General features: G+C 54.2%; 2 protein-coding genes across 2 annotated transcripts in view; both read right to left on the bottom strand.

Annotated features, from left to right (window-relative positions):
- Positions 1-17018, bottom strand: part of Tnxb (tenascin XB) — a 59528-nt gene extending 42510 nt beyond the window's left edge. The window contains 6 exon segments of the mRNA XM_038341788.1: positions 96-359; positions 492-648; positions 5840-5955; positions 6371-8209; positions 8476-8859; positions 16891-17018. Of these exon segments, the coding sequence (XP_038197716.1) occupies positions 96-359; positions 492-648; positions 5840-5955; positions 6371-8209; positions 8476-8851 (2752 nt within the window). The 5' untranslated portion in view covers positions 8852-8859; positions 16891-17018.
- The window catches only part of LOC119822487 (H-2 class I histocompatibility antigen, L-D alpha chain-like), a 741986-nt gene that overhangs the window by 522738 nt on the left and 198022 nt on the right, over positions 1-21226 (bottom strand). The window lies entirely within an intron of this gene.

Below are 21226 nucleotides of genomic sequence, written 5' to 3'. Positions count from 1 at the left end.
GTCACAGCCGTCTGTGACCCTCCAGCCTGGGTCCTCAAGGAGAGGGCTCCCAGCCTTGGAAACTGGGCTCTTCCCTAACACCCAGAATGCCGTACCTGTGTTTGCCCTGATAGAAGCCGGGTAGCTGACTGCACGGCCTCGTTCTGCGGTGACAGTCACCACGTACTCCACGCCTGGCATCAGGTCGGTTAGCTGAGTCCTATCTGCCTCAGGGGGAACTTCCAGGCGCACCCTTTGGTTGCCGGCACTGACGTAGGACACCACAAATCGGTCCACCTCAGCCTGGGGGCGCAGCCAACTGAGATCCAGTGTGGTTGGAGTCACGGCTACCACTCGGAGGTCCTGAGGACCATCGATCACTAGCAGGGTTAGACAGAAGATGGCTCAGAAGTGAAGCCACTTGCTTCTGCTCCGGGGCAGCCCCCAGCCCAAGCAGAGTCCCAGCTGCCTGTCAAATCCAGATGTCTTGCCCCCATAGCCCCAGCTCTCACTGGTAGTGATGGTCTTAGAGGCAGGAGGACCCCAGCTGGTCCCTCGTAGAGCGCGGACGGTGACTTGGTAGTCCTGACCAGGGGCCAGTCCTCTCTGGTCATAGGCTGAGGCAGAGCTGGGCACCCGAGCTGTGAATGGTGGACTCACCCCCTCAGTCTGCAAGAGAGTACCAGACACGTCAGAGCGGAGCTCTCTTCCTGGCTCCCGGGTCTCTTCTTTTTAACAATCCCAAATGGTGTAGACATAAAACTGTGTGGGACTTGGTCCCACTCAAGCTGGGGAGCATGGATGGAAACCACAAGACGCCTAGAGCTTCCCTCCGGCCAGTGACTCTTCTCTGTGGTTTGTGTCTATCCGTTCACTTAACCATCCACGAAAAGGGTTCTATCAATCCTACTTGACAAATGAGGAAACCTGGCTCAGAAAGCCCATGTCCTGATAGGGTACGCACCAGGAGAGCAGAAAGGTTGGAGAGGTGGCTTACTATTCCAGCATAGGATCTAAATCCAGTTCTCAGCACCCATGCCGGGCAGCTCACAACCATCTGTAACTCTGGCTCCAAAAGATCCAATACCTCTGACCTCCTCAGGCCCCTGCATTCATGTGCACACACCCACACACAGACACATAAGTAAACATAAAATCATGTTCTTAAGAAAGCTCAAGCTGAGCAAGGCCTGGTGGCTCACACCTTTAATCCCAGTTGGGAGGCAGAGGCAGGTGGATCTCTGAGTTTGAGGTCACTTCAGAGTGAGTTCCAGGACAGCCAGGGCTACACAGAGAAACTCTGTCTCAAAAATTAAACAATAAAGATAGAAAGAAGGGAAACTGAGGCAGAAGAAAGAGTCTGGCAGTTGAAAGCACTTGCTGCTTTTGCAGAAGACCAGAGCTGAGTTCCCAGCACCCACATGAGGTGGCTCACAACTGCCCATAATTCTAGCATTCTGGCCTCCCTGAGCACCTGCACACATACATGTGCATATACACACATGTGTATACACATATATGCACATCGACAAAATAAATCCTTTTTGTTTTGTTTTGCTTTTAAGACAAGGCTTCTCTGTGTATCCCTGGCTGTCCTAGAATTCACTTTGTAGACCAGACTGGACTTGAACTCACAGACATCCACCTGCCTCTGCCTCCCGAGTGCTGGGATTAAAAGCGTGCGCCACCACTGCCTGACAATAAATCTTTAAAAATATAAGAAAGCCGAGAGGCTTGAGCCTCTGTGTCCCCTGGCTCCCTTCTCACGCACAATCTCTGCTCATCTGCCTGGTCCAGGATTCCCTCTGGCTCCCCTGGCGACCCCAGCTGCCCACACACATTCTTTCAGAACAGGCAAAGCAGAGTGGGGATGTCCCTGTGCCCCCTCTGCTTTCCCGGATCTGCTTCGCTGGCCCTGGGGGTAGTGCTGCCTGTACGTGACCGGGGTGTCCCTTTAGACATTTTTCTTGTCTCTTCCGCAACTTTACACACCCATTAAAGAAAGGCTCAATGTTCTAATAGCACATTTCCTCAATGCTGCCATCATGCTGTGTGTTGGAGACTCAAAAAATAAGACACCATCCCTGTCCTGGGGTTGGGTAGAACCTAGAGGCCAAATGCAGCTCTCTCTCCCCAATCTCTACATGTGGTAAATACCCACAAGGATAAAATCCTCTCCTTTAAGTGTGTGTTTAAGGTCATGAGATTACATAGGGTGGCCCTGTGGGCTCCTAGAGCGTCTCTGCTGTGTGTGGGGGAAACGTGTGAGCATCCTAACAGCCCTATGCTCTGCTGGGGGGGAGCTGGACATGTGTGAGCATCCTAACAGCCCTACGCTCTGCGGGGGGAGGGGGGACATGTGTGAGCATCCTAACAGCCCTACACTCTGCGGGGGGAGGGAGGACATGTGTGAGCATCCTAACAGCCCTACGCTCTGCGGGGGGAGGGGGGGACATGTGTGAGCATCCTAACAGCCCTACACTCTGCGGGCGGGGGAGGACATGTGTGAGCATCCTAACAGCCCTAGGCTCTGCTGGGGTGGGGGAGGGGGCTAGACAATTGTGAGCATCCTAACAGCCCTACACTGTGCGGGGCTGCCTCGCCAGGACAGCTGCCGAGGACGCTCTGTACCGCTTTGCTATGTTGGCCATGGTAGAGAAAACCTCCATTCAGCCAAATGGGGTTGGAAAATTTGAAAGGTACTGTCCTAAACCAGAAAAGCATAGTAAATACCAAAGTAAAAAACCAGATGAGCGGCCACGTGGGGATTTTCGGGTGAGGGATGAACCAGGGCTGTGTCACTATTTTCTGGGTCCCCTGGGTACAGAGAGAGAATCCTGCCCTGCTCCTACAGTTCCAACTCTGAGGGGCCTTGGGGTGGCCTTCACCCACATGTGTGACATCCTCACACCTCCCAGGACCTGCCTGCCCATAGTCCACCTCCATTCTGTCTCTCTTTCTAGTATACGCCCAAAGTCTAGATCTTTCATCAAAGCAAACCCATCCTGAATTCTTTCTTTGGATCAACCTATTTCTTGGTTCCTCCCTGGAAGTCCCCATGCCAGCCTCACCCACGCTGCCCAGCCCCATCCTGCAGCTCTGAGGCAGGCTCTCTGGCCAAATGTTGGTGGCTGGCACTGCTTCCTGGCAAAACTTGGCTCCCTCTCTGATTGTTCGTGGTGACTGCTTAACTTGATTCTCAGTATCAGCCTCAGGGGTCCCACAAGGAAAGTCTAGCTTGGATGATCCCCAGAAAGGACCTAGCTCTCATCTCTGCTTTCACTCTGACGTCTTCTGAGGTCCAGGTCTGTCCCAGTGAGCGCCTGACACAGCTGTTTCAGGCTGCAGAGGACACCCAGGGGCTCTGATTAGCATTCAGGCTCCTCAGGTCACACTCCCTCCCTTCTTGTAGAAGGAAGGGGACAGTCTGGGGGACAGTCCTGAGGCTTGAGGCCATGAGCGTGAACTAGAACCTTTGTCCCGGTGAGTTCTGGGCACCTCTACACTCCCACACCTCTCCCTCAGAACCTGAGGTGGAGGCAGCAACTCATGGGGCAGCATTTCAGCCAGCTCCCTGGTGACACTGACCCCCAGGTCCTGAAACACTGAACACACTCTGAGAGCCACTAACCACAGTGACCGTCCACATACACAGGAGGGGAGGGGAGCATGCGCTTGGCTGGGAATAGCAGTCGGGTTCTGAGAGAGAAGTGTTTCGGGGCGGGGAGCTGCCAGGAACAGGCTGCGAGGAAGATGGAGGGGGTGTCAGCAAACTGCAGAATAGGCTCCACGTCAGCTGATGGCCAGGGCAAAAGGTTCAGGCCCAAGAGTCACCACAAGGAAAGCAAATACAGCAACAGGTCTGAGGCTGAGTGTGGACCACGCGTCTGATTAGGGACCGGTTCAAGGGATCTCCTTCACTTGCAGCCTCACAAGGACCTGGAAGGGTCCAATGCTCAGAGCAGAGATGAAGGACTGAGAGCCAGGCCTGGTGCAGACCAGCTTACACCACCCTGCTCAGAGAGAGCAAAGGCTAAGTGAAAGCCGCACCCCTTGACAACACCCAAAATGGGCTGTGTGTGTTAGGAGCAGGGACAACATTGCCTAAAGCCCTCTCTTATCTTGACTGTTTATTTTATTTCTCCCTACCCTGAAGGTTCATAGGAAAATTCCTCCTAAAGTCCCACCCTCCAGATTAGAGCTATGTAAATACTGTGCACGTAAGATGGAGTGGGAGAGACACTTCGTAAAATGTTAGCGCGGTTGGTTTTGCTGTTAGGCGGCCAACTATCGTTTTTTCCTCTGCTCTACTTGCCAAATTCTTGTCTCCTGATTAAATTATTTTAATATAAAAAAATTCAGAGAGAAGAAGGGGGCTATCTTGGTTGTCAGAAGGGAGGGGGCTCTCCTGATTGTTGGAGGACAAGGGGGGTTATCTTAGTTGTTGGAGAGAAGGGGGCTTTCTTGGTTGTCAGAGAGGAGAAGGGGGGCTACATTGGTTGTGCCACAAAGCGGGGATACAGCTGCAGGAGACTTTCTTGTGGGACCTGCTCTGGGGTGAGGATGGCAGCCAACACTTGCTACCTCTCTGCCCCATTGCCTTCTGAGGCTTTAGGGCCAGGGAGTAAGCTTGTCTAGAGTCCCCCTCCCCCAGCCTGATGGACGCAAGTGTGGCCTTGCCCAGCATCTGTGGGATGGTGTGGGAAAGGCCAGATGGCTGAAAAGTGTACGTATCCATGTACCCTGAGCCCAAGTCGCAGTCCCCAAGGAGGGGCCCCGGGCTTTGTCCTTACTATGCTCCCAAATGTTTTATGAACATGTTGGAGGCAGGGAAGAATGCTTGAAGTTCTGATGACAGGAGCTGGGAAAACAAACTCATGGACTCAGAATTATTGCCATGGCCCAGACAGCTTGGCCTAAACCAATAAAGATAACATTGAACAGAGCCTAAGGCAAGCCTATATATAGGCTAACGGGTAGGCAGTGAAGGCTGCTCTCGTCTTTCCTTCCTTTCTGCTTGGCCTATCTATAATGTCTTTCTCTTTTCCTTTCCTTCCTTCCTCCCTCCCTTCCTTCCTGTTTTTGTTTTATTTTCTAGGTAAATCTCTTTGTGAAGCCTTGACTGTCTTGAAACTTAGCTTTGAAGACCAGGTTGACCTCAAACTCACAGAGATCCACCTGCCTCTGCCTCCCAGGTGCTGAGGTTAAAGTAATGGGCCCACCTGGGGTGTTTATGTACCCTGTCTGAAGGTTTCTCTCTGGGCCTCTGCGAGAGTTGCAATAAAAAGATACTTAAAGAAACACCATCAGAAACCACCTCACAGTTTGTGTGGCTCCGGGTTAATATGTAGCAACTCTGAGAAAATGTCAGTGGGTCCAGAGTCCGCAGTGTGTCTCCCCATTGGGAAGCATGTACAAGAAGGCAGGAGGTACAGAAAATTGAAGAATCTGAGAACACAGCATGAGGGAGGACAGAAGAGGCTGCGGGTTGCCTCCGAATGAGGTGACAACTGGGCACAGGACTCAAGAAGACCACATGTACCCCAGATGCTGGTGCCCAGCCAAGGGCAAATGGGTGTGTGCAGAATGGGGCCGACTTGGAATCAGCAACAAAGACTAACAGTAAGGACCACTGTGCACTGAGCAGCCGGGAGTAGGGAGCTCACCATCAGCATCCTAGTTGCCCTGGGCCAATGTTGAGGCATCGATTGGTGCCAGACTGGGGCAGGGTAAGAAGGCATTTAGAGCAGACTCGGACACCAGCCACCTGTGGTCTCATGAGTGTGACCTCTTGCATCCATGTGAGCCCTCCCCCTCCCTCTTCTGCTGCCCAGCCAGCCTCCCCCTTGCTTCCCCTCACCGTGGGGATAAACTGGATTTCATAGGCATCCACAGGACCAGGAGCCCGGGTCCACTCTGTCCGGACCGTCGTCTCCTCCAGGAGATGCATCCTCATGTTCTGGATGGCTGGCACCTCTGCCCAGAATGGAATAGGGAAAATTGCTTAGCCTGGGACACAGCCATGGCTCTCCAGTCACTTGAACCCACAGAGAGGCACATCTTATGTTCCCACTGCCCAAACTCAGGATGGGGAACACTGGAAAAGGCCCCAAAAGGGCCTAAGTGTCCCTCAATTTCCCCCATGTTCTGGACATAAAAAACTTCTTAAAGACAACCCTCTGCCCAGACAGCTAAAGGTCAGACTTCCCACTGGCATGTGCTTATGATTCCACTGCCCAGGTGAACGGGGTCCTTCTGGCTGACCCCGCCCCACCCCACTCTGTACAAGGAACAAGTCCTTCCATTCTTCCTCTAGGCCCCTAAGTCTCAGGCTTCTGCTGCCAGTATCCCTGTACCCGCCCCACTGTATGGGAGAAGGCACCTGGCTCACCTTCCCCACAGTCGTCCCCAGCATAGCCTTCTTGACAGACGCATCTGCCCTGGAGACACTCTCCCCTGCCGCGACAGTCACCTGGGCATGTCTGGATGGCACAGTCTGGGCCTCGGAAGCCCTCGACACACACACATTGGCCTGCACGGCACAGTTCCCGTGGGCCACAGCCTCCGGGGCAGGCGCTGGCGGGAGGCTCCTCTTGCCCACAGTCCTCACCACTGTAGCCGGCGTAGCACAGGCACACTCCCTGCACACAGCGCCCACGGCCACGACAATCAGCTGGGCAGGTGCGAGTGGCGCAGGCCGGGCCTGTGTAGCCCGGGTCGCACACACAGCGCCCATTCTCACAGCGGCCGCGCCGGTGGCAGTCGGCCGGGCAGGTACGGATGCTACAGTCTTCGCCCGCGTAGCCCGGGTGGCACACGCACAAGCCATCCTGGCACACGCCCTGCTGGCTGCAGTCGCGCGGGCACCGTCTCACGCCACAGTCCTCGCCCGTGTAGCCATCATCGCACAAACAGAGCCCGTCCAGGCACCGGCCGCGGCCCCTGCAGCCGCCGGGACAGCTGCGCGTGCTGCAGTCGTCACCAGAGTAGCCTGCGTTGCACACGCACACACCGTCCTCGCAGTGGCCATGTCCGCGGCAGTCCCCAGGGCACCGACGGCTCCCGCAGTCCTCACCAGCGAAGCCCACATTACACACGCAGCGGCCATCCACGCAGCGCCCGCGCCCGCGACAGTCACCAGGGCAGGCGCGCGTGCCGCAGTCCCGGCCTGTGTACCCGGGCCAGCACACGCAGCGGCCGTTCTCGCAGCTCCCCCGGCCGCGACAGTCCCCGGGGCAACTGCGCACCCCGCAGTCCTCGCCGCTGTAGCCCGCGTGGCACACGCACACGCCATCCTCGCAGCGCCCTCGGCCCCTGCAGTCCCTCGGGCAGGCGCGCGCGCTGCAGTCCGCCCCTGTATACCCGGGCCAGCACACGCAGCGGCCGTCCTCGCAGTGGCCCCTTTGGTTGCAGTCCCCGGGGCAGCTCCGCACACCGCAGTCGTCGCCGCTGTAGCCCGCGTCACAGATGCATTCCCCGTCCTCGCAGCGGCCACGGCCATTGCAGTCACGCGGGCACGTCCGCGTGCTGCAGTCTTTGCCGGAGTACCCGGGCCAGCACACGCAGCGGCCGTCCACGCAGCGCCCTCCCTCGCCGCAGTCCCATGGGCAGCTCCGCACGCCGCAGTCTTCACCGCTGTAGCCTGGGTCGCACACGCAGCGGCCGTCCTCACAGCGGCCCCTCTGACTGCAGCCCCGAGGGCAGTTCCGCACCCCACAGTCCTCACCAGAGTAGCCGGGGTTGCAAACGCAGCGTCCGTTCTCGCATCGACCCTTCTGGTTGCAGTCCCGGGGACAGCTTCGCACCCCACAGTCCTCACCAGAGTAGCCGGGGTCACACACGCAGCGCCCTTCCTCGCAGCGTCCTCTCTGGTTGCAGTTGCGAGGGCAGGAACGCTGGCTGCAGTCGGGGCCCGAGAAGCCAGCGCGACACACACACACACCCTGCACGCAGCGCCCGCGCCCCTGGCAATCTCCGGGGCAAGAGGGCCAGCCACAACTGGGGCCGCTGTAGCCGCGGAAGCACACGCAGCGGCCTCGGACGCAGCGACCCTGGTCGTTGCAGTCGTCCGGACAGGCCTTGGAGGCTGAGGGCGGGGACGAGGTGGGCGTCTTAACTTCGCTGGGGTCTGAGCAGGTGGGTCCACCCCAGCCAGGCTCGCAGGAGCAGGCGCAGCGGCTCAGGTCGAAGACACCGTGGAGGCTGCAGAGGCTGCGCACGTCGGTCTGGCCTGGTGCATAAAGGAAAAGAGAGACCCATTTCTTATTACTGCCAGCATAGTTTCAGAAGGCCATTTTAGCTCCTAGTTACTTAGCGTATATGCCCTCTTGGGAGTGTTTGGGTCGACTCTCCACGTTGTAACCTTCACTGCATCCCCTAAGGGGCAGGAAGTAACACATTTTCTCCTTTGTACCAAGATCCTTAATGTCATCCCAGGTACCTCTCCCGTCCTGATCTTCTCCCTTCCTCTTTGCCCCCGCCCCCATCAGGGCTCACCCGTGCCAGCCTGCGCAGCCGTGGGACAGCACCCTCCTGAGCAATGTTCCTTGAGCTCCTTCACCAGCTCCTCCAGGATCTCCAGCCGGACCTTCAGGGCCTGCACCTCAGAAGCAGGCACCGGGGGTTCAGTGCCTGGGGGACAGCCACAGCCAGCCGAAGTGGGCAGGTTAATGCGGTGGGTGAATACCACCTGCTTCTCCCCTCCTTCCACAATGTGCTCATACAGCTGAGAAGAAGGGCCCCCTGGCTGGGGAGGGGGCCGTGGGGCCGGGAGGGTCACATTGGACCGAGGAGAGAAAGGGCCTGCTCCGGCTCTGCCCAGCAACACCAGGAGAGCGAGGACAGACGTTAGGGCGCATCGAGCTGGCATCATCCAGGAAGCTGAAGAGAGAGGGGGCAAGTGTGAGAATTGACTCAGCTTGGAGGCAGTCACTAGCGCATCAACAGAACCGGACTAGTAACAGACTCAGCTCGGGCGGATGAGAAGCTGAGCCTCAAGGGTAGCCTCCTGGGCAGATCTGGTATGTCCCTTTGTAAATCATTTGGTCATCCTGTCTTCCCTACTTAACTGGTTTCTGTTTGTTCCACATGTCGGCCTCGGGTCTTCTGTATGTTCTTCTGTCTAGAATGCTCTTTCCTTGGCCCCACAAGCTGGCGTCTTACAGTTGTGCCTTTAACGGGCATAACTCCGGCCATCCTTATGTTAGGCAGAGCAGCTTGTCCCCCCCCATCACAATGACCTACTCACACTCCTCACGGTAGCATTTAGTGTGGCCTAGACATCTGTGTGGGTTTTGTGTTTTGTTTTTAACCTGTCTCCCACCACTAAAAGGGAGGTCCATGAGAACAGAGACCTCACCTGTCCTGGCTTGGCTGCATGTACTTGGCAGGAAAACTGATCAGATAAAAACTTCAGCCCACACATCTGTGCCAAGGGAGTCTCGCAGATGAGGCCAAGGCCTCCCCAAGCACCTGGAGCCAGCTCCCCAGTGCCCACTGACTGACAGACTGGCACAGGTGCGGGGATTCTTCAGCTCCTTGCTTCCCTCTTCTTTTTCTTCCTCTTCCTCTTCCTCCCTTTTTTCCCCTCCTCCTTTTTCAACGCAGGTCTCCTGTAGCTCAGGTTGGCCTCAGATTCACTATGTAGCCAAGGATGGCCTGAACACTTCCTCCTCCTGTCTGTGCCAGGATGAGCAGCAGGTGCTATTCTGCTTGGCTCCCCCTCGTGCTATAATAATCCTTCACTCTCCATTAAATCCTTCCCGGTAGCCTTTAAAAAGAAATACATTTATTTATTTGTTTATGATGGGGAGCTGGGCATACCACAGAACGCCTGTGGAGGTCAAAGAATAACTTTCAGGAGTCCCTAGGATCTCATTTTGTTCCTCAGGCTTGGCAGCAAGCACCTTTACCCACTAAGCCATTTCTCCAGCCAGCCTACTAATTTGTTTGTTACATTTTGTTTTTTTGAGACAGCGTTTCTCTATGTAACAGTCCTGGCTGTTCGGGAACTTGCTCTGTAGACCAGGCTGGCCTCAGACTCACAGAGATCCCCCTGCCTGTCTCCCGAGTGCTGGGATTAAAGGTGTGTGCTACCACACCCTGCCCATCTTTTAATATTTTTACTCTTCTCTCATACATTACATTCCGGTGGTAGCTCCCCTCCCCCCACTCCTCCCAGTTCCCTCCTCACCACCTCCCCTCTGCCCCCATCCATTCCTCCCCCATCGGCTCCTAGGGATATCAGCTGAACACAACATAACAAGTTGCAATATGACTAAACACTCATATCAAGGCTGAACAAGGCAACCCAGTAGGAGGAAAAAAGTCTCAAAAGTATTGCCTCTTAATTTTTTTAATGAGCTCAAATATCTCCAATTTAATATCTTCCTCAGAACTGTCAAATATCAAATTTACAAAAATGCCAGGGCGCACAGGTGGAGTAGGACTCCAGCAAAGACCCGTGTGTGTGTGTGTGTGTGTGTGTGTGTGTGTGTGGTCATTGATGAATAACTAAGATACAATTAAAAAGAGAAAGAGATGGGTGGGGCTGGAGAGATGGGTGGGGACTTAAGAGCACTTATCACTCTTTCAGGGTACCTGGGCTGGGTTCAGTTCCCAGCACCCATATGGCGGCTCACAACCCTCTCTAACTCCAGTTCCAGGGGATCTGATGCCCTCTTCTGGCCTCTACAGGCACTTCACACAACTGGTTCACAGACAAGCAGGCAAAACATTTGTACACACGAAGATAAATAATAACTAAATCAAATAATGTTGCATCAGTTAAAGAACCATACAGGGAAAACATAAAGAATTGGTCTCTACCTTATATCCAAATATAGAAACTGCTGTGGCATGGATCACAGTCCTAAATACAAGAGGGAAAGCAAAGGTTCCCATAGCAATGTAGAAGAAAACATGGGAAGAGACCTTTATGATTGTAGTAAGTGACAATTGCTTAAGTGAGGCACACAAAACCTAACCACAGAAGAATGAACACAGTGGGGCCTTGCTGGAAGTGATAACTTCACTCCCTGACTTGTTTCCTCCATGCTGGGAATGGAACATGCTGGGCAGAGGCTCTACCACGGAGTTATGTGTCTCACTCAAGAATTGAAAACATCTGGTCATCAAATGACATCAGTAAGAAAATAAGACAACTCGCAGACTGGGAGAAGCATGTGGGGCAAACATGAAGGCGAGAGCAAGTGAGGGAGCGAGAGAGCGAGAGAGAGCGAGAGAGAGCGAGAGAGAACAGGTGCTACGGCGCGTGCCTGGAAGCGCAGCGCTGAGGAGACAGGGGCAATGGAACTCTGGCCTCCACATGTGTATGCGCACACACAAACATACACATGTGTATACCATTTTTTAAGAGTGTGTGCTACTCTTACAGAGAATCTGAATTAAGTTCCCAGCATCTATGTTGGGCAGCTCACACCGCCTGTAATTTCAGCTCTAAGGGGTCAGATGCTCTCTTCTGAACTCTGGGCAACTGCATTCATGTGCACACCACACACACACACACACACACACACACACAAACACAACTGAAAACTAAATCTAAAATTTTAACTATAAACAAATAAACCTGGGTCCTCTGCAAGAGCAGTCATTGTACCCAGGTGGTGGTGGTTCAGGCCTTTAATCCCAGCACTCGGGAGGCATAGACAGGTGGGTCTCTGTGAGTTTGAGTTCAACCTGGTCTACAGAGCAAATTCTAGTACAGGCTCCAGCCTGGTCTACAGAGCAACAGAGGGAAACCCTGTCTTAAAAAAACAAATAACAAGAGAAAAAACAGCAACCATTGTTCCTAACCACTGAGTGTTACTCGACTGGATAAATGATGGGAGAGACAGAACAGAATATTACGCAACAAGAAAACCTTCCTCTGTTTTGCTACACATGACATGAATGAATTTCATGCATGTGCCAAGAAGACGCAGAAAGACAATGTCCTAAGCGATATTATTTATGGGAGGCCTATGAACAGGCAGAGACAGGACGTGATTACACTTGGGGCTACTGCAGACTGGAGGAGACACGGGCAATTCCTGGGACGTCCTGTACCTTCATCTGCACTGGGCTAAGCAGATGTATGTACAGCTCACACAGTACACGTAGGACCTGTGTGTCAATGTCTGTGATTAAAAACAAATCCTTGCCCGACATCACAGGCCTCCAGCCACCACATTTGACTACATTTTCCAACCGTTTCCACTCCAACTGGCTTCCCCACCATAGTCAAGATCTCTAACCAACGCCCCCTGTGATCTCCCACCAAATCTAAGGGATGTCTGTCTTCATCTTCTTCAACATCTCTCAAAATCAATGATAAAGCCGGGGGCAGGGGATGCACACCTTTAATCCCAGCACTCAGGAGGCAAAGACAGGCGGATCTCTGTGAGTTCGAGGCTAGCCTGATCTACAAGAGCTAGTTCCAGGACAGGTTCCAAAACTACAAAGAAACTCTGTCTTGAAAAACAACAACAACAAAAATTAATGATAAGTTAGCCATGTCTTCCATTTTGAAGCACTCTGTGATGTCCAATATTCCACCCATGGCTCCTCCCACCGTGGGGAGCCGGGGATTGAACTCAGGTAATCAGGCTTGGCAGCAGGCACCTTTACCCACTGAGTCACCTCACCATACACCCCCACCGTTCTTCATTACGTACTTTAGTCTCCCTGCTCCTCACTAAACCTCTGTATCCACAGTCACCCCTCTGTGGAGTATGCTTGCTCCTCCAGGCTTCAGGTCTCCACCCCACGGCACCCAGAGAGTCTGAGGCCTCATCATGATATCCATGCAGTTCTTGCTTGTACTGTTTATGATGGTTTGTGAGCTTGTATAAAAAGGACTCTCAATATCCTCGTTATACATCGAGGTGACAGAAGGTGCTACCATTTCTCTCTTTGTTTTACTGGCTGCTCTGTCCTTGCATTCAGCACAGCCAATGTGCTCGGTAAACATTTATTGACTTTAATAATGAAAGTAAAATTCAGTGTAAGCCAGGACTAGCTCTAAGGCTGGAGTGAAGAACAGGACCAAGGTCAGGGCTAGGACCACGGACAGTGTCTGGGCCTGGAAGTCCAGTAGGAACAGTAGCTATGCCGGAAGAGTCGCCAACCAGGCGGGGAGGATGCAAGAAGGACCGGATGGCACAAGCATTTTGGAAAACAGGCAGAACATATACTATGCAATAAAACTGAACATATGCAGAGCTGCTGAACCCACAGCGACTCCTAGGAACACAACAACATGGCAGAACCTGACACCACAGCCCCGAGGGGAACCACCAAATACAACCTGAGGCAGAACCACCAAAGCGTCTATCAGCTCTTGTTGAATTAACTGTGACTTATTCACACTGTGAAATAAAAATTCATGAGGACTTAAAGGCCAGCCTGGTCTACGAGAGCTGCTTCCTGGACAGCTAGAACTGTTACACAGAGAAACCCTGTCTCAAAAAATTAAAAAAAACACACAAAAAAAACAAAAACAAAGAAAAACCAAAACAAAGTGGGATCCTATGGATGGCTCCTCCTCAAACAAGGCCAGAGAAGAAAGGTGCTGGGAATCTCTAAGGAAGCCTGAGAGGGCGTGGTAGTCCACACCTGAGACCCCAGCACTTGGGAGGCGGAGGCCGGTGGATCTCTGTGAGCTGCAGACAGAAGTGGGTAGGAGAAAGTCTTATTTTTCACATTTTATTACAACTGTCCATTTCGCGTGTGGGCCTGACACGTCACAGTCACACTGGAGGCCCTGGAAGGAGAATTTCTGGGAGTCCCTTCTCCATTCACCACGAGGGCTCCAGGAACTGAACTCACATCCTCGGGTCTGGCAGCAAGAGCCTTTCCTGCTGAGCATCTTGCTGGCCCTTGAAGATGTTTGTTTACTTATCCATCTACATTTTTATTAGTTTTTATTGTGCTAGGATCAAACCCGGAGTTTTGCATTTCTAGGCAAATGTTCCGCCTCTGAGCACTTCTTGTGGAAATGGAAAAACCCAAACTGAGGGGGTAGGGTATGGACTCAGGGGTTCCTTGTTTCTTCATCTGGGTATTTATCTAAATGTGCTTGTGGGGCTCCCTACAACTGGAGAGACAATTTGAGAAGAAAGATGAGGCAGGAGAGAGGGCTTCGTGAGCAGGGAGCAGGATAAGGCACGGTGGGTTCAAACTGCCGAGAAAGTTGAGCGATGTTGGCAGGTACCCAGCTTCTAGAACAGAGAGGCCGGGAGAGCAGGGCCGCCTGAGAACTGGGAATGTTGACCAGCCAGGAAGGAAGGGTTGTAACGCCTCTCTCCCAACAGACACATTTCCTAGCTTCAAGGCCACCAGAGGCAACGCTCCCTGATTGGTGTTGAGAGACAGAAAGGGGCCGCTCAGTTGGTGGGGTGCCCACTTAGCACAGCTCTAAGGTTGATCCCCAAAATCACATAAACCAGGTGTGGCGGCACATGTCTGAAATCTCAGCACTTGGGAGGTCGAGGCAGAAGGACCAACAGGCCAGGGCCAGCCACAGCTACACAGAAAATTTAAGAATAGCCTAGGTTCTGTAAGACCCCATCTCAAAGAGTAAAATAAAATAAAGAGACAGGAGAGCCAGGGAGAGGCTTTTTCCATGGGAAGTGCCTGCTCCTGGCAGGAGGCCATGAGGCAGGGCTGCCCTTCCTTGACAGCAAAGCCCTTGGTGGGAGGGGGCTCTGGCCTGCCTACCTGTCACTCTGTGCCGAGACAGAAAATCACCCCTGTGCCAACCTTGGGGTGCACGTGTGTGCGCGCGCGCACGCACACACACACACACACACACACACACATGCGGCATAGGCAAATACAACCCCTGCATTTGTCTGAAGACACAGATACGTGTGCACCTGTACATGAACCCACATATCAACACAAATAAGGCAGCATTTTTTCCGATGTGTGAGCCCCTCCTCATGGTTGCTGCATACCTGGTCCCTGGGGGATGCCTAAGTAAGTGGATTACACTGGCGGAGAGGGCAGCTGAGTCGGAGAACTGAGCTGTAGTGGGAACAGCACAAGGGGCTGCTCTCCAAGTAGTGGGCAGAGGGTATGTACTTCCCACTCACTTCCTCGCACCCCTGGGCCCTCTAGTTGACCAGTCTCCTCATGCAACCAGATCCTACTTCACACTCACATAGGTGAAGGGGGGAGAGGGTCTCTGCAGCAGGAAAACGTACAGAAACCCCGTTGGCTTCTCCAGAAAGACTGCTAGGTTGGTCTAGAAGACAGGTGTGACCCTCAGAGACCATGCCCCACGGTCCCTTTCCTAGACCCTCCCCTCCCTCTCCTGTCACCATGTGACATGTCCCTCCTGTTTCCCCTCCCAACGCTTGGAAAATTCTGACCCTTCTCTTGGCACTGGGCAAGCAGAGAATTGGGTGTTTCTTGTGTCTCCCTCTCTGACTCTCTGAAATATGTTGGGGGGCCGGCCGCACCCTCTCTGCATCCTACTATACTTGGAGGACTGGCAGGGTGGGGGCGTCTTCCCAAACTGTGACTCAGTACCCTTGGTATTCAGTGTGTGGCCAACTTTGACACTTTATTCTCTGGGGACCATTGGTCCTCCTGGGTGGGAAAGAGACAGACTTCCGTGAGGGCTGTTCCAGCGATGGGGTCTGGTTCCACTCCAATGTCACACTCAGCTCCCCCTGCCAGCCCCACTCCCAGCGAAGTCCAGCAGGGAGAGGTGAAAGCAGGACTCTGGACATGAGAAAACGGGGAGTCTCAGATTCTGGGCTGAGACAGGTTGAAAAGAGGATGCCAGTAATCAGGAGCTGGGGATCCAGGTACCTCTTGTTTTGGGAGGAAGCAGATGGGTCATGGGAATAGAAAAATTAAGAGAAAGGATTTCCAGACCCCCAGTGGGAAAGATCAGGGGGAAAGTGGGAGACAGGAAGATGGGTTCTGGTTCTTGCACCAATGGCCAGGGCTTGAGCGGAAGAAAGTGTGACTAATGGAGGTGCTGGGTCTCCTGGGGTTGGAGGTAGCCAGGGACAGCAGGAGGGGCTGAGATCCGGGAAGCAGGGGCGGGGCCGCAACAGCTGCTGTTTCCTAGTTGCTTCCCAGTAGTTCCCCTCAGTTCCACTTCCAGTTGTTTCTAAGCCATTAAATTCTTTCCAGGCGAGATAAGAGGCCCCGCCCGCCCCACCCGAGGCCTGTCACGTGTATTGGGGAGTGGGTGGGAAGACTCAGGCACACAGAAGCAGGGATCCTGGAAGGGGGAACCGAATGAAGACACAGCTCTGTGCCCTGTGGGGACATCACTCAGTCTCTGCAAGCTCGCTGAACCGTGAGTCATGGGTGCAGAGAACTCGCCAAGAACAAGTTACAGGATCGTCTCTGCAAGCTCTGAGCCCTTCCCATGCCCACGAGTCCTCTCTGTCCCATTTCAGCACTTCCGAAAGCCCTGCACCTCCCCAGACCTTGTTCTCAGCCCGTTACTCTACTTGAAGAATCCCCATTCTGCACAGCTTCCTCTGCCCCATCCCGACACCAGGCTCAGCAACTCCAGCTCCAGCATTCAAAACCTACAGTGCTTGCTTTCCTCCCAGTGCACAGCTGGACAGCTCAGCCCAGCCTGGTCCTCCTTGCTGCCCCTGCCTCCTGATCAACTGTACCCTCCTGACTCCGGGAGTCCCACAGTTCCCAGGCCCTCTCAGGTACCGGCATCCCCTCCAAACCTTGGTGTGTGTAACACACACCGCATTCTGCCTTAGCCTCCTGAACACCCCTTCAGAGTCTGTCTGCATTTTCTCTGAGCTGAGCAGAAAGCCCCTGTCCTGGCAGGCATTCCTGCAACTCTTGCGACTGTGGAGCAGCTCAGAGGGAAACCTTCACTGCTCACCACTCATCTGGTCTTCCCAGAGCTCTGTTACTTACCTGGGGAGCGTGGTGGCTTGTGGTGGCTGTTACACCTCTGAACCTGCTCAGTCCCGACCCCAATAAAGGAAGTGTCTCAGGCAGGGTAAACAGCCCTCAGCAGCCCTGGACTCTTGGGGGGACCCTTCCCTTGTCCCTTGCAGCAGAGCCAGCACCAGGACTGTGGATCTCACAGCGGTGACAGAAAAGCAGGGAGCCCCGCAGTGAGCAGGGGGAGGAGAAGGGGAGGGCCAGCATGAGGTCAGGGAGGGGAGCGGAGATAGGGCAGGTCTTCCTATCCCTCCGGCCCCTCCCACCAGCCCCCTCCCTGTCCAGGACCAGAGTCATCTCCCCTGTACCCTCATCTCAACCCCTCTGTCCCTTATTTTCCCCCATGCCCTTCCCTACTTCACTTTTAACCTCCCCACCGCAGGTTCTGAGAAACCTGGCATCCTACCTGGCATTCTCATTATTCTCTCCCCACCTTTGGCGCCTTCCTTGAGCCCATTTCCCCTCTGCCACCACCATTCCTCATGGCCCGTCTCCATCCCCATCGCCAAGCCCCCTTCCCCTCCTTCCTAGCTGCTGCTATGAGCTGGATCTCACCCCATTTGTTGCTCAGCACCCCTTTATTCATCCCCAAACTCCCCTTTGGTTGTGCTGTGCAGAGAGCAGAGGTGGGGGATGAGAGGCAACCACACACACTCAAGCTTGAACCTCTCCAATGTAAGATCATTCCTGGGGATCCTGACTACACCCCTCACTCGTTCCTGTAACCCCTCCTCCCCTCTCCTGCTTCCTCCACTGGCTTGGACGAGTGCTGCCCATTCTGCCCAGGCCCTCTCTGATTTCCAGCTCGGCATCTCTGCCCTGTTTTCACTGCCCCAACTCAGCAAATTCCTAGAGGAATAGCAAGTGAGACTTGGGCACTGGCTGGGCAAAGGCTTGGCTGGACACCAGGACATCCAGCTTGGGAAAGTAGTAGTTGGGGCGAGTGGAGATTAGGAAGGAAGGGTAGAAGGTCGAGAGGTTGGTATAGGGGCAAGCAAGCAGCCAGAGCCGGCAACAGACAGGTGGTGTTTAGCCAAAGGCTGCCCCAACAAGGTGCTGATGGAGATTCTCCCCAGAGAACTATATGAGGAACTCTCCACCCCTCTCCCCATGTTCTACACCGAGGACAGAGCTGTCTCTACTCCACTGCAACTTTATCATTAAGGTGCACACACACCTCAGTCAGGTCAGGTGATGGGGAGGGGACTTGAAGGGGTCCACATGCATCTGGTGTCGCATGCAGGCTGTGGCACAGGTGTCTGCATCACAGGTCACACCTCTAGTCACAGGGATGCCTGAGAGGAAGCAGGTTGGCACAGCATGTGCCTGTAGCCACTGCCACCAGCCACATGTGGCCGAGAGCAGCAGTACACATGAGCTCCCTCACGGGTGGACCCGTGTGTCCCTGTGCCGGGGTGTGTGTCTGTTTTTCCCCTGGCTTTGATGGGAAGATGAAGTCAGTCTGTGGGATAGAGCTGGCCTTAGCTTCCTTCCTCTGCCTTGGCCAGAGTCCCCCAGAGTAGGTGATAGTCCTCAGGTCTCCCAGGGAAGTGGGGGGGCAGCAGATGAAAAGATGAGGGGGTCTTCAAATTGTGTTATGGAGAGAACAGGTGGCGGGTGAGCTCTTACTAGCACTGAATTTTGGAGTTAAGCACAAGCAAAGGCCCATCTGTCTTCCCTAGTTCCTGCTGCACACCTCTATTATTTAGGAGTAGGGTCCCCATAAGTAGAGTTGACCATGTAGGTGGCCAGCAGCCAGGAGATGATGGCTTGGGGGCTGGATGCTGGTGTCTTGGCACAGGAAGGCAGGGCTCCAGTTTATGAGCTTCCAGGGTATCTGGGGAAGGAACTGGAGGCAGATACAGCTGCAGGTTTGAAATCATGGTTGTTTAGAACCACTTCCTCCTGGATCTCAGGCTCCTGGGAAGTCTGTTGTTTCACAGTTAGGAGTGAAGGTCAACTCTGAACCCCGGGGACTCGGGGAGAGAGCCAGGGAAGCCAAGAGCCAGAGTGGGAATGGCTCCAATAAGGTGTCCTGCGGGGCCCACAAGGTCATGGTGCTGTCTAGAACAAGCGTGTGTTAGCTGTTCCCAGGATCCTGAGTCCAGGGGTCTTTGGCTCTGAGCCCCATGTCCTCAAATGACCCTCAAAGTCCAAAGTCAGAGAAGAGGAGAGAGAACAAGACAAGGGCGACTGAGGGCAGAGCCTGAAGAGAGGCCAGAGGTGACCCGAGGAAGTGTCCCAGAGAGGCAAGGGCAGGAAACACAACCTGGCTTCTGTACACAGCAGCTGAGCACAGGGCGGGCTTCCCTGCATCCTTCATGGCTTAAGAGGGCTCGTGGGTGCTGCTCAGCTTTGCTAGGAATGGAGTCAGCACCCTTTTCCAGAGCCCACCCTCTCCCTCACCCCAGCAGCTCTGGGGAGCAGAGAGACTGACGATGGCAACGAATCAAATGGTTTTTTTTTTTTTTTTTGGTTGTTTTTTGGTTTTTTTTTTTTTTTTTTTTTTTTTGGTTTTTTCGAGACAGGGTTTTCCTGTAGTTTCTAGAGCCTGTCCTGGAACTAGCTCTTGTAGACCAGGCTGGCCTCGAACTCAGAGATTCACCTGCCTCTGCCTCCTGAGTGCTGAGATTAAAGGCATGCGCCACCACCGCCCGGCTTTTCTTTCTTTTTTGTTTTATTTATTATGCATACAATATTCTGTCTGTGTGTATGCCTGCAGACCAGAAGAGGGCACCAGACCCCATTACAGATGGTTGTGAGCCACCATGTGGTTGCTGGGAATTGAACTCAGGACCTTTGGAAGAGCAGGCAATGCTCTTAACCTCTGAGCCATCTCTCCAGCCCAATCAAATGGCTTCTTCAAGGTTTTGAGGAGGAATGGTGAAGAACTTGGACTTTTGAAAGGTCTTCTTTTGCCCTCTTACTATGCAGACTCAGTGAGAAGAAACTGCCTGGGATGGGGGTGGTCACCATGCATGGTGGAGAGCTGAGCGGTACGGGGCGAGGACAGACAACTCGGGAAGAGAAGAGCTCCAGAGGTTGGGAGAAGTACAAAGCCAGGGATCAAGGGTCTGGAGCCTTCTCCCTGCCTGGAGACGCGGGTGTGGAGAGGCGGGAGGAGGGAGGACATTGCTATCTCGTGACAAAAGAGAGTCACACAATTGTTTTGCTCTCTGCTCTGGAGCGGGTGGGCGCCTGTATTTACCAGAGGGACTGAGGTCGCTGTGGCAACCACACATCTGGGCCCCGGAATCCAGATGTGCTGTATCCAGAAGCCATAGCAGAATGATGAGGCAAACACTGGGCTCCCCAGTCCCGGCCCCGAGCTTGGAGGGAAGAGCAGAGAGGAAGGAAAGCGTGGAGGGAGAAAAGAAGGGACAGGATGGGGACGGGACGAGGAGCGCTGACAGGAAAGGGGGCAGCTGGACAGGGCCAACAGTGGCGATGTGAAGACCCCGGGGCAAGACAAGGAGGCAGAGGAACTGAGGAAAACGAGGAAGGAAGGCACAGAAAGAAAGAGATGGCAGGGGCAGGATGGCAGACAGGGACGAAGATTGTGAAGAAGGACCTACTGGCAAAGAGCAGAACGGGAAGCAGTGAGCCTTGGACACGAAAGTCCTGCTTAGGTCCAGAGCGAGCCCAGGTGGGCAGAAGGAAGCTCGCACTGGCCTACAGGGCAGCAGCTGTGCCCGTTCCCACCTGCTGTCCTACAACCCAGTCTCCCACTGTCCTGGGTCTCCCCCAGCCAGGACGAGTCTGAGGGCCCCAGTCTCGGGTGGAGCACCCCAGGTTTGGAGCACCTTCCCACCCGGGTGCAAGCAGCACACCCAGGACTGAGGCAGTGCCTACCCCCAGCACAAGTGCCAGGTTCCGCAGCACCCCCTTAAAAAGCAGGGAGGCGGGTCACAGCTCACAGCGGGCCATCAGCTAATCCAAAGCCCACAAAGGGGCCCAGGACCAGGTCCTCTGTTTCCCTTACAGTCTGGATGAGGTGCTCAAGGGATCCTGGAACAGGAAGTGGCTGTGGACCAGGGTTGCCCTCTGGAGGGAGGAAAGGCGGAGTTCCTGGGAGCCCTAGTTCCAGGTTGCCATAGTTCCCCAGTCTGTTTTCACTAAAAACACAGTGGGGTGGGCAAAAGGAGCGGGGAGAGCCTGGCTGGACACGTGAGGCTCTTCCTCCCTCCTTCAGGGCTAGGCTTATAGCCAGGCAGCCCCTGTCCAGTCATCTGGGCCTGGAGCCCAGGTCCAGCTCACACCCTCCAGCTGACCCAGGCCACTCCTGTAGGGTCAGGCCAAGGCTCTG

Source organism: Arvicola amphibius, chromosome 9, assembly GCF_903992535.2.
Source record: "Arvicola amphibius chromosome 9, mArvAmp1.2, whole genome shotgun sequence".
In the NCBI taxonomy this organism is placed as follows: domain Eukaryota; kingdom Metazoa; phylum Chordata; class Mammalia; order Rodentia; family Cricetidae; genus Arvicola; species Arvicola amphibius.
The sequence above is the reverse complement of the archived record's forward strand: the minus strand, read 5'-3'. Positions and strand labels throughout refer to the sequence as shown.